We start from the raw sequence: 10,946 nt of genomic DNA, 5'->3' as shown, positions 1-10,946 counted from the left end.
CACCTGCACGCACCCTTTAAAATATGCATCATCACTACCAGCACGACGCACCAGTGGTACAGTAAACGACATGGTTTGTTTCCTTACCAATGTGCGGAGCGTGAAAACAGTTGTGCCCAAATCGGTCGTCTCTGTTCCAGAAATCCCCTTGCCAACGATGGACACAAGAACCTCGTCTCGCTCGGGAAGAAGATCGTGGAATGTGACGGGATCATTAAAATAGGCCGTTTCATCCTCGCCAACACGCACAGTGCTGCTTTTGTAATAATGTAATCCCGCATGAATCACGGCGTACACCGTCTGGCGTTTGAAAATGTTGCGATAAGACGCCGAATGTCTCCCTTCTTCATTTCCGTCTTTGTCTTCAGTCTCGGATGCGCCCATAGAAGCGGCGGCCGCGGGACTGTCCCACATGGGGACTGACGGCTCCCACCGCTTCACTGAGACTCGAACATCACACCGTGGTGGACACGGGCCAAGGGTCTTTATGTAATGATCCACATCGCACAGCGATGAACTGATCACATCGAGCCTGTGGATAACATGACGAGCGTATTTCCAAAGAACCAAACGGAGGCAAGCTGTGCGGGCGGCCTCCCCTAACGGATCAAAAGAACCGCCCCCACCGTCCCGGTGAGAAGAATGCTGATTCATATCGCCAGAAAGCGCAATGGTGACGACGCCACTCGGCATCGCCTTCTTCGTACCAGCCGCACGAAAGAGTGTATGCGTGCGCACACCCCCAAATCTTTCTGGGCTGGCAGAGATGAGTACTTTCCCCACAATGAACCCCCCGACAGCCACCGTGAGACGAATGGCTTCCGCCACACCGACCAGAAGCTGGAACGATTCCTTGAATACGGCCACCTGTTGTAACGGCACGGTCCGCGAGCAATGCCGCACGCTGTTCGCCTCCACCCACACCTGACATGCCGGCCCGTTGAGAAACGGAACCCCTTTTTCAGTTATCAGTCCCTGTACATCAAACACAGTGAGGACAACCATGTCGCGATGTTCCCTTTTTTTGTAGCGCGCCAATAAAAGGTCGACTTCACTGGGGGACTTGTCGCAGCAGTAACCGACAATCCACTCAAGTCGATGAAGATGCCGCCGTCCAAATGTCATTAATACATGACGAATACGTTTTCGTAATGATTCCTCCGCTTCTTCTGAAAACGGCGTGGCGGACGCCTGGGCATTCAATCCACCACCGCGCAGGGTGAGACACACTTCCCCACAAACGCAGGCATCGCTTTTTCCAGAATTTCTCACCAATGCCACCCACCGTGTTTGAGGCTCCGACTCCCGTATGTTTCGTAGAGACATGACAGCCTTCCCGAGGCGTTTCATCCGCCCAGAAGACGTTCGCACGACAACTATCAGTGTCATCGCGTCCCCCTGCGGCCCCTCAAAGAGCAGACGCTCATGCTGAAATAAAGAATTTTCTTTAAAAGTCACCCGTGCCGTTTGTGCAGACTTCGCCGACGTGCGAAAAATAAAAAAGATAACGCGATTTTTCGCCATGCTCCATGTCAGGAAGTTTCGATAAGATACAATCTCTACTTGAAGAAAATCACGTTGCGGTGGTGATAATCTTTGTTTTGAACCGTCTTGAAAAACAAAGTACTCCTTGCTTGGTGACAATTCCGTCTGCGCATGCGGTGTCGTCCTCCATCCGTCCTGTTTCTCCACCTCTTCCGTTGGAGTCACCAAAGAATTCCAATCGGTGGTGATGGCAGGTGTCAGATGGGATTTGTGTGTCTCCGCGTCAGACACCTGCGGATGTCTCACAGGAGATGCAGATTGAAATGAAGTTCCCGCTCCACTCGAGTCTCTGTCAAATATCCCTTCAAGCTCCTCCACTGACCCATTCAAAGAAGTCGGGTGGCTCATACAGTCAGCACTATCTTGGGTAAAAACACACGAAGTGACATCTTCTAATGTTTCAACCTCAACAAAACTTGCTGCTTCTTCCTCATCGTCATGATTTGGATTCTCCGTCCTCTCTTCCCCATACATGTGTGGTGCCTGGGACGGCCGCATACCGATTGATGTAGACTGTGTGTCCTCACAGATTTGACGCACCCACGCCATTCGGGTAATGTGCTCTTGAATCATCGCCAACTCCAGTCGTTGATTCGACTTGTCTTTTGAGTCCACACACACGATATGATGCACCTGCACGCAATTATCCCCCGCGTTACTTGTGGCAATGTACCCAAAGGCATAAACAATCTCTCTCTCATATCCCTCACAATGGGGGCGGTAATTGCAATGAATAGCGTTCTCTATATACACCATTGCTGTATAATTGAACGCCGACAACAATTTTGTACTTCCCCGTTCCATATCCGGTTGCAAAAGTATTGAGTTAACGAGAACACAGTAATCACGTAAAGAGCTGTACGTGGCAAGTCGCTTATATCGCAAATAGAACACCTCTCCCTCAGGCTGAGTACTAATCTTCATTGAGCTCTCTAAGAAGGGGTCATAACGATGTGTCTGCAAAGGATCTCCAACAAAAGAGAAAAAATTAGCCAGTGAACACGCAATAAATGTGGAAATACGGTATGCCTTTAGAAAAGGTGGTGCTGCAATAAACAAATTTGCGTCACATTCTTCCACGTCGCATCCTTCCTGCCGTCCTCGGTACCGCCACATTTTCCCAGCATGCAACTTAAGAAGAGGGCAAAGCACGCGGAGTTGCGCCGTTGTGGGAGGACCAAAAACAAATGGCTCGTTTTGGACGAGACCCAAGGGATTTCTTTGCTCCGGCGACCCAACGCCCCCGAAAGCCTTCACCCCGCTCCGTTTTCTCTGCATAAGCGCTAGTTTCCCCCGTGACATCATCTCTTGTAGCATTTCACAGAAGCTTCGTATCCGTGGGATCTTCTTCTCGCAACTTTCCATGACTGCGGCAACGTGTTTGTTTGGGGCATTGACAAAAGTCAGGTGCACACACGGCCCAGGCATCTCATAGGCGATGAAGGCGGAGAGATATACCCACCCCCGTATATTATTAGAAGATACGTGTACGCTCCCCTCATCTTGGACGCTGTGAATGGCATACACGTACACCTTCGAGGACAATGAGAGAGACGTCCCATTGTTTGAATTGACATTATTATTTTCAGATATCTTTTTATCATGAGAAATACCCACAGCATGGGCACAAAAACGCTGTAAGGCCTCATTGGTACCTACCGCTTCTGGGATGTGGTACATCTTGGATGCATGCCGTGTAATGACCTCCACCGGAGGACGATGACGGTACACGGTGCGTACCAGCACGGCATCACCCTTTTCATTAATTACATCATTCGATACCACACCATCATCGTGGTATTGTGCGTTTTTCGGCGTGCTGATAAATGCCACAAAAGTCTCCAAAGTGCAACGTAGGATCCCTTCCACCTTCGTCACGGTACAACAAATACTTTTGCAATCCGTCTCTCCGTAAGCGGCCGCGGGAAATTTGTGTGTCGTTTTTTGAACACCCCAGCGGCAAAAACCATTTGTAGCATGACGTATCGGAGAAGACTGCTGACTTCCCTCTACACATAACAAAAGTGCTTCTCTCAGAGCCCAATCGTCATCCATTTTTTTCATCGCACTCACCTATAATTATATACATATATATATATATATAATGAATAAAGAGAGAAGGAGGCAAGCATTCTACCCCATGTACACATGCGCAAAGGGCACAGTGAAAGCAAAAATAAACGCGGACACTCCCATAGCAACTCTATCACCAGAGACACACACACCAAAAAAAAATAAAATAAAAATGGCATGGAACACCCCAACGCTGAATCAATTCTTATGGTTTGCTCCTTGGTTTTCCTGCAAATCGTGCGTAGTTTGCGTATGACTGTCCTACTTTTGATGCGACTCGCGTCCATGAAAGTGGCACGTGCTGTTGCCGCTCCTCTTCCCGCAACAATCCTGCATGAATCCCCTTTTCTTCCAAACTCATCTCTTCAAAGAAGGTGGGAGAATCGAAGTTTGGAATGGTCGGCTCCCATTCCTTCTTTCGCCGCCCATCGCCGCCTGCGGTTGCTGCTGCTGCCGTCGTCTTCGTCTTTCCGCCTGAATGCGCCCCCTGCTGCGGCTGCTGACGGAGTCGTCGCTCATGTCGTAGGACGTACTGAATGCGCTGCTTGAACTGCGCATTATGAAGCCGCCGCTCCACAAATGTGGGGGACTTCCCGAGGGTCCGGGCGACCTGTCGGACCGTCGCTCCGCCACGCAGCATGCGATAAATGGCGGTGTCGTCCTCGAAGGTGAAGAACTTGCTGTGACTAAACGGGTGGTTTGCGGGATTCCGCAGCTCCTCGTCACTCACGCTGTTGAGGCCAAACGTGGAGTTCATCCACGTCTCCCACTCCAGCGTGGACTTCATGCTCCACGTGTCGCCATCCGCAAAGTCATCCGGCACGCGACGCCGCCGCAGCTTCGCCTTGGCCGCAAACCGCGTCTCCCCCGTGCCGCCACCCTCACGCTTCTCCTCCGCACTCTGCTCGGACCTCCTCTTGCTGAGGGGCGCATTAAGCACACCGCTTCTCTGCAGCATCTCGTACGCCGTGTTGACAACTTTCATTTTTTGGTCGTCGCCACTACTCAAATCGGGGTGATGCAGCCTCGCGAGGTGCAAATACTGCGCCCGCACCCGCTCGCTGGTGGCGTGCTGCGGGTTGCCGGCGTCAAGTCCCAACACACGGAAGGCGGCAGCGATGTCGGCCGATGTGGGGGCCGCCGCCGCCCCCGCCGCACAAAACCGGCGACAGGCGCGTAACATAACACCGCCACGACTCTCCCGCGCTCCGCCGTCCTTTTCTCTTTTTGTTTCACACTTCTCCCCAAAACGTGCGGCAGACCAGATACGAGAAGAAACAAGACAGGAATAATGAATGCATGCAAACGAGCAGGAAGAGAGAGAGAGAGAGACGACAAACAAAAGCAAAAGCAACACACAAACACAGAGAGAGAGAGAGAGACAAAATTATTGTATATCTCTAAAGAAGAGAAGAAAAAAAAAAAAAAAAAGAGTAAACGCCGCAAGAACACAACCTCCACATCCCTCCTTTCCCCACCCCCCACAATTCCTCGGTTCAGATCCCCTCCTCTCCTCCCAAACAACAACACCAAAAAAAAAAAAAAAAAACAACCGACACCGAGACCGGACGAGAGGAAAGCAAAAAAAGGCAAAAAAAAAAAAAAATGATACCTCAAACCAAAAGGAAAATAAATTCATAAATCAACCAAAAATGAAAAAAAAAAACAACAACAACCAAAAACAAGACAAAAAAAAAAGTGGGAAACAACACACGGAAAGAAAACAAAACATTTTTTTTTTTTTTTTTTTACTGGAGACACACACAGACACACCGATAGGCACACAAATGCAAAATTTCAACCATCTTCCATCGCCGCACGATCTTTCCCCAAAATATATGCGTGTGTGTTTGTGTGTGTATCCACACGGCACATGGGATCGGTTTTTCCTATTCTCCGCCGCAACCCATGAGCACTCCCGCCTCCCTCCCCCCAACAATGACGCATTCCGCAATTTCCCCCCTTCCCCCTTCTAACCTCAAAAACAGAAAAAAAAAAACAAAAAAAAAAAAAACACGCCTTCAGATACATAACGAATTATCCGTATCGCCCCCTTCTTCATCTAGCCCACAGAAACCTTCACAACCACGCACACGGACATGTACATATAAAGAGACCAAACAAACAGAACAAAAACAAAAACAAAAACAAAAAAAAAAGATGAAGAGACACTCATCTACCCCCATGCGCACGCAGACACACAAATGCATGTGTATGCGCCTTTCTTCATCATGCATGCATGCATTTAAAAAAAAAAAAAAAAAAGAAAAAAAAGAATTAAAAGAAGAAGGAAAAGAAAAAGAGATACAAATAGAGAGAGAGAGAGAGAGAGAAAAAAAAAATAATAATAATAATTTAAAACAAATTAAATAAACAAACAAACAAACAAACAAATGATGAAGAAGCAAAGAGAAGAAAAAAAAAAAAAAAGCAAAAAAGCACGCAGAGTTATCTAAAAATTTTTATATAAAATAAAAAAAAAAACAGAGTTTTTCCCTTTTGGTTTTATTTTGTTTTGTTTCCCTTTTGTCTTTCTTTTCCGTCTCAAAGGTTGATTCAAGTCGTCCATCCACCCACAAAGACAATGGACAGGCGCACACACACAAAGAGAGGGAGAGAGAGAGGGGGAGGGTGAATGATTGGGTCGTTAAATTAATCCCCTTCACAAGAAGAAGAAAAAAAAGTACAAAAACAAAGAAAAGAAAAGAAAAAAAGGGGGATGAGAAAAATCATGAGGAAAAAGAAGAGAAGTGAAGGGGTGAGGGCTGGCTGAAAGGAAAGTCACATATATAACTGTATATATATATACAAAAAACGATGCATGCATCTAAAAGCCCATCATTACGCATGCACACGTCCCCACATGCAATTTATAATAACACACACACACACACACACACAGTCACACAGTCACACAGTCACACAGTCACACTGTCACACTGTCACACAGTCACACTGTCACACTGTCACACAGTCACACTGTCACACAGTCACACTGTCACACAGTCACACTGTCACACTGTCACACAGTCACACTGTCACACAGTCACACTGTCACACAGTCACACTGTCACACTGTCACACAGTCACACAGTCACACTGTCACACTGTCACACAGTCACACAGTCACACAGTCACAAGTGCGTGTTGGTCCAATGACTCTCCTTCTCTAATCCCCTCCGTCCCGCTGCCTGGTCGCAGTTCATACGTGACCAAAAACAAACCAACAAAATCAAAATCAAAAGAAAGCGAGCACCACAGACGGAAGGAAACCAAAAAAAAAAAAAAAAGAAAAGAAAATGAGAAACGAAACCAAAGTCAAAACAAAACAGAACAAAAAAAAAAAAAAGAAAAATCCTTTTAGAAAGCAAAGAAACAAGCGCACAGAGAAAAAACGATTGATGGGTGAATGTAATTTATTTTACGTCTTTAGCGACGGTGAGTCTTCTTCTGTACATTTTCATTCTTCTTCACGCAGCAGCGGATTCCTCACAATTTACATGTAAAATGCAGTAATTTTGACTATGCCCGCTTTCAAATGGGAAGAGAGGAGGAAAAGGAGAAGAGGAGAAAAAAAAAAAAAAGAAAAAAAAAAGGGAGGGGAAAAGAAGGGAGAGCGCAATTGGTGGAATTTGATGAGAATTGAGATCACCAAACATCCCTTCCTCTCCTCTCTCTCTTGTGCCCTCCCTGTTGTTGTTGTTGTTGTTTATTTATTTATTTGTTCGTTTCTTCTTCTTTTTTTTTTTTTTTTTCCCCATCTTCTTCCTCTTCTCATATATATATAAATATATATATAAAGAAAAAGAAAAACACACATGTACATACATGCCTAGATATAGATAACCCCGCTTCCTTCACAGAAATACACACATGCATACACAAATATATAAATATATATATATATATTGTACCAATGTATGTATGAATGCATGTTGGTACACAGTTACATATACTTCTGTGTGTATTTCTGTGAAGGAAGGTGAATTCCCGTGGTTTCCGTTATTATTATTATTGTTATTATTATATCTTCTTCATCTTCTTCTTCACATGTCTCTTATTCTCTATTTCTCTCTCATCTCCTCTGGTATTTCTAGTAAATTTCTCTCTCAATTCCATTTTTTTTTTTTTCTTTTTCTTTTTTTCTCATGTAGTTTTAGTTTTCTCTCCGTATATATTTTTGCCCTACTCTTTGCTTTAATCCTCAGTTCACTGCTGGGTAGGTGAAGACAACCTCTGACCCCTCAAACGCCGCCAACTCATCGGCGAGGCGGTCCACAAGCGACATGTCGCCCCAGACATTTACAAGAAAAGTCACAGCCGTCAGGTCAAGCAGCCATTCCGCATCTAAAAATGTCACAGGCGTTCCCATTTCCAACGCGAGCGCCTGGGCATTTTCCAGCGAAGCAAAATCATGCGAGCGCAGCTCCATCTTTGTTTGCTTGTCAATGTCACGGGCGTGGCGCAAAAGTCTCGGACACTGCTGGATATCATCCTTACTGATGACACCGTCCGAATTCGCCATGGCGGAAAAGGTGGAAGGGACCCGCGTGGAGATGCAACTGACAAGACCCATATGCAGGCTTTTATTGTGCGGGTACTCCACAACCACCATCTCACCAACAGCAGTGCGGAAAGGTGCGACGAACCAAGCGCTGCCAAACCGAAAGTTCACAGAGGCGTACCGGACGAGAGGTAAAACAGGCGTGGGTTGCATCGCAAAAGCAATTGCTGGTGTTTGTGATAACGATATCGTGCGGCTGACCTCATCTGTGCCATTGTCCGATATCCCACCCCCACCTTCTGTGCACGTCATGCGCTCATTTACATCCATCATTTCAAGACTCTTTTGAGATGGGGATAAAGTGCTTTCCTCCATCTTTGAGGCGCTTTTAAAGAATTCAATGGCAGCCACACTGATGCCATCAGTCCGGACATCAAGCACCTGCGTGTTGTACGGGTTGTGCTGAATGCACCTCCGGGAGACTGCAGCGCTTACCATCGACATCACTGCCTGCCCTTTTAATTTTTATCTTTTGGTTTTAACTTATTTCTTCCCTCTTCGGTGGGTCTTATTCTTTGCTGTTGGCTAACTGATTTCGTCGCTGATGTAAAGACACAAAACAGGGCAAACAAAAACCCAAAAGAAGGGAAAGAAAAAAAAAAAAAAATGCATTCATGTGCGGTAAACAGCCGTCTTCTTTCCAATTTCTCTTCTTTTTTTTTTTTTCAGCGGCGTCAATTCCGACGTTCATCCCTCCCTCCTCCCATCCTTCATTTTTTCACTCGCTTTGCTTCATCATATACGGCTCCTCTTCAGTATTTGCACGGTTCCTGCCGCTCCTGTCATCCTCTCCTCCCGGGTCCTATGTGGATGTGTATATTGTCGCAGTGTCCCACAGCCGCACGACAGCATCCCGCACATCATCCACCCCAACACCGTAGCGGCTAAAATGATGAGTAAAGGCCCGGACAGACAACAGCTGCTCGGTTCGCTCCAGCGCTTTTGACAATCGCACCCCAATTTTGAAGGTGGGGCCAAAAAGCGACACGTGTGCCGCGTATCCACGATAACGTTTCTCATGTAAAAGAGCGATACCGGCATAAGAAGAGGAAGAAGTCACTTCTTGCAGCGCAGTAAGCCCTTCGCTACAGGCAGCAGAACCACGCAGGCTCCAAATAAACGGTCGCTGCTGCAGCACACCACCGGCGCAGCGGCCGGCAAATGGCGGAAAGAGTTCCGCGGATTTTCGAGCCGCATGGCGCATAACACTCCCCCACGATACTGAATTGTCATTCACCCCAACGCCGTCGCCGTTTTCGCCTCCTCCTCCTCCTCTGGAGGGAATAGCCGCATCATTGGGGAGAGAGACACCGGAGAAGAACTTCAGTGCTGGATCGAGAGCGACAGACTCTACGAGATCCGCTACCCTGCCGCGTCGCAGCATTCCCGCAATAGAGGTGTGAGAACAAACTTCTTCGGCCTCTTGTAGCGCTTGTGGACGCATAAAGCGATTGCGATTCATACTACTTGTTGCTGTCGATGCTGTCGTTGGGCGTCGTGTCACGCGGTATATATTCTGCGGGAGATGCATGTCCACCAGCAGACGACTTATTTCGTCATTTATACGTGCAAACGAGACCTCGCCACGGAAAACACCACTGAGGACTTTTTTATTTGCAAAGGCGGCATCACCAAAGTCATCGTTGTGCGCCATGAAAACGGCGTCGGCGGTGTCTCTGAGGGCACTCATTGCCATGACGCAGTTATACCACTGCGTCACCACCTCACCTGTAGAAAAGGGCCAAACAACAGAATGCAAAAGCAACGCACAGGGAAACTCCTCCCGTATGGCCTCTGCGACCAAACAACCAACCCCAGATCCTGTCCCACCGGCAATGCTGTGCACAACATGAAATGTGCCCACGGTTCCCGATGACTCGCTCTCGCGGCGAAGTGAGTCGAGAATCTCTTCTTTCCTGCTGCTGCCCTGTTGGAAGTAACCGCAGGCCCAATTATTGGCGCTCCCTTCATCGCGAGTAATGCACTGTCGCACATGCGGCCGGTATGCTCCTCCATTTTTGGTGTTTTTGAGGATCCCCTCAATCACTTTGGGCTCCATGTCAATCATCACACAACGCGGTAACGGAGGCATTGTGGCACCGTGACTAAACTCTCTACCACGCAACACTGGAGATGGTCGGAAGTGAAGAGAGGACACTTGCGCGGCAAACCCATCATCCTCATCGCTCGTGTATGCCTCAGCAACGAGATTGTCTAGAAATTGGGTTCCAAGTTGGTTTCCACACTGCCCGACGAGTACATGCACACACGCCATTCTCAATTCCCCCAATCCCAGCGGAGTGTATGCACGCAAGCGTAAACGAGAGACGCACGTGTACTTCGGCCCGTGTTGTGACAAACTTCCCCTCGTATTGCCTTGTAGTGAAAAGGGGAACAAACGACAGAACTTCAAAATAAAATGTAAAAAAAAAAGAAAAAAAAAAAAGAAAGTGGGATGTGAAAGAGGGTGAAAACAAAAAAAAACAAAGGAAATACACGCACACTCACATACATACATACATACATATATATATATATATATCTACTTAAATACATACATGGATACTTGGAAGAAGGAACATAAACATAGAGTTACACATACAGAGATGTATTCGCATGTATGCAAATAACATGTGATTACACGTGTATATTGATAGTAAATAAGTGGTAGCTAAAGGCATCCTCACGAATACATACACACATGTGTATGCATTTGTATACATCATGCATGTGGGATAGAGAAAAGCAGGTCACACACAAAACA

General features: G+C 47.0%; 4 protein-coding genes across 4 annotated transcripts, besides 25 other annotated features; all 4 read right to left on the bottom strand.

Moving 5' to 3' along the window:
• Positions 1–3,609, bottom strand: Tc00.1047053506807.39 (hypothetical protein, conserved; the record flags this gene model as incomplete). Its single annotated transcript, XM_801497.1, has 1 exon — positions 1–3,609. A coding segment is annotated over one exon (3,609 nt), but the record flags the coding sequence as incomplete, so codon positions are not given.
• Positions 1–10,946: a sequence feature (heterozygous, non-Esmeraldo-like haplotype).
• Positions 3,626–3,649: a microsatellite.
• Positions 3,772–3,792: a sequence feature (AT_rich).
• On the bottom strand, positions 3,824–4,801 carry Tc00.1047053506807.30 (hypothetical protein, conserved; the record flags this gene model as incomplete). Its single annotated transcript, XM_801496.1, has 1 exon — positions 3,824–4,801. One exon carries the CDS (start codon positions 4,799–4,801, stop codon positions 3,824–3,826), a length of 978 nt encoding a protein of 325 aa, XP_806589.1.
• Positions 4,751–4,774: a sequence feature (GC_rich).
• Positions 4,930–5,000: a sequence feature (CT-rich).
• Positions 5,021–5,056: a sequence feature (T-rich).
• Positions 5,150–5,316: a sequence feature (T-rich).
• Positions 5,349–5,369: a sequence feature (AT_rich).
• Positions 5,599–5,632: a microsatellite.
• Positions 5,747–5,777: a microsatellite.
• Positions 5,866–6,048: a sequence feature (T-rich).
• Positions 6,072–6,102: a sequence feature (AT_rich).
• Positions 6,226–6,250: a microsatellite.
• Positions 6,285–6,332: a microsatellite.
• Positions 6,497–6,543: a microsatellite.
• Positions 6,893–6,973: a sequence feature (T-rich).
• Positions 7,189–7,213: a microsatellite.
• Positions 7,348–7,393: a sequence feature (GA-rich).
• Positions 7,394–7,503: a microsatellite.
• Positions 7,504–7,527: a microsatellite.
• Positions 7,528–7,574: a microsatellite.
• Positions 7,621–7,645: a microsatellite.
• Positions 7,737–7,763: a microsatellite.
• Positions 7,823–8,626, bottom strand: Tc00.1047053506807.20 (hypothetical protein, conserved; the record flags this gene model as incomplete). Its single annotated transcript, XM_801495.1, has 1 exon — positions 7,823–8,626. One exon carries the CDS (start codon positions 8,624–8,626, stop codon positions 7,823–7,825), a length of 804 nt encoding a protein of 267 aa, XP_806588.1.
• Tc00.1047053506807.10 (delta tubulin, putative) lies at positions 8,985–10,700 on the bottom strand (the record flags this gene model as incomplete). Its single annotated transcript, XM_801494.1, has 1 exon — positions 8,985–10,700. One exon carries the CDS (start codon positions 10,698–10,700, stop codon positions 8,985–8,987), a length of 1,716 nt encoding a protein of 571 aa, XP_806587.1.
• Positions 10,606–10,632: a microsatellite.
• Positions 10,675–10,748: a microsatellite.

Source organism: Trypanosoma cruzi, genomic scaffold (assembly GCF_000209065.1).
Source record: "Trypanosoma cruzi strain CL Brener 1047053516745 genomic scaffold, whole genome shotgun sequence".
NCBI lineage: Eukaryota > Euglenozoa > Kinetoplastea > Trypanosomatida > Trypanosomatidae > Trypanosoma > Trypanosoma cruzi.
Note: the sequence above shows the minus strand (reverse complement) of the source record. Positions and strands in the feature narration are given on the sequence as shown.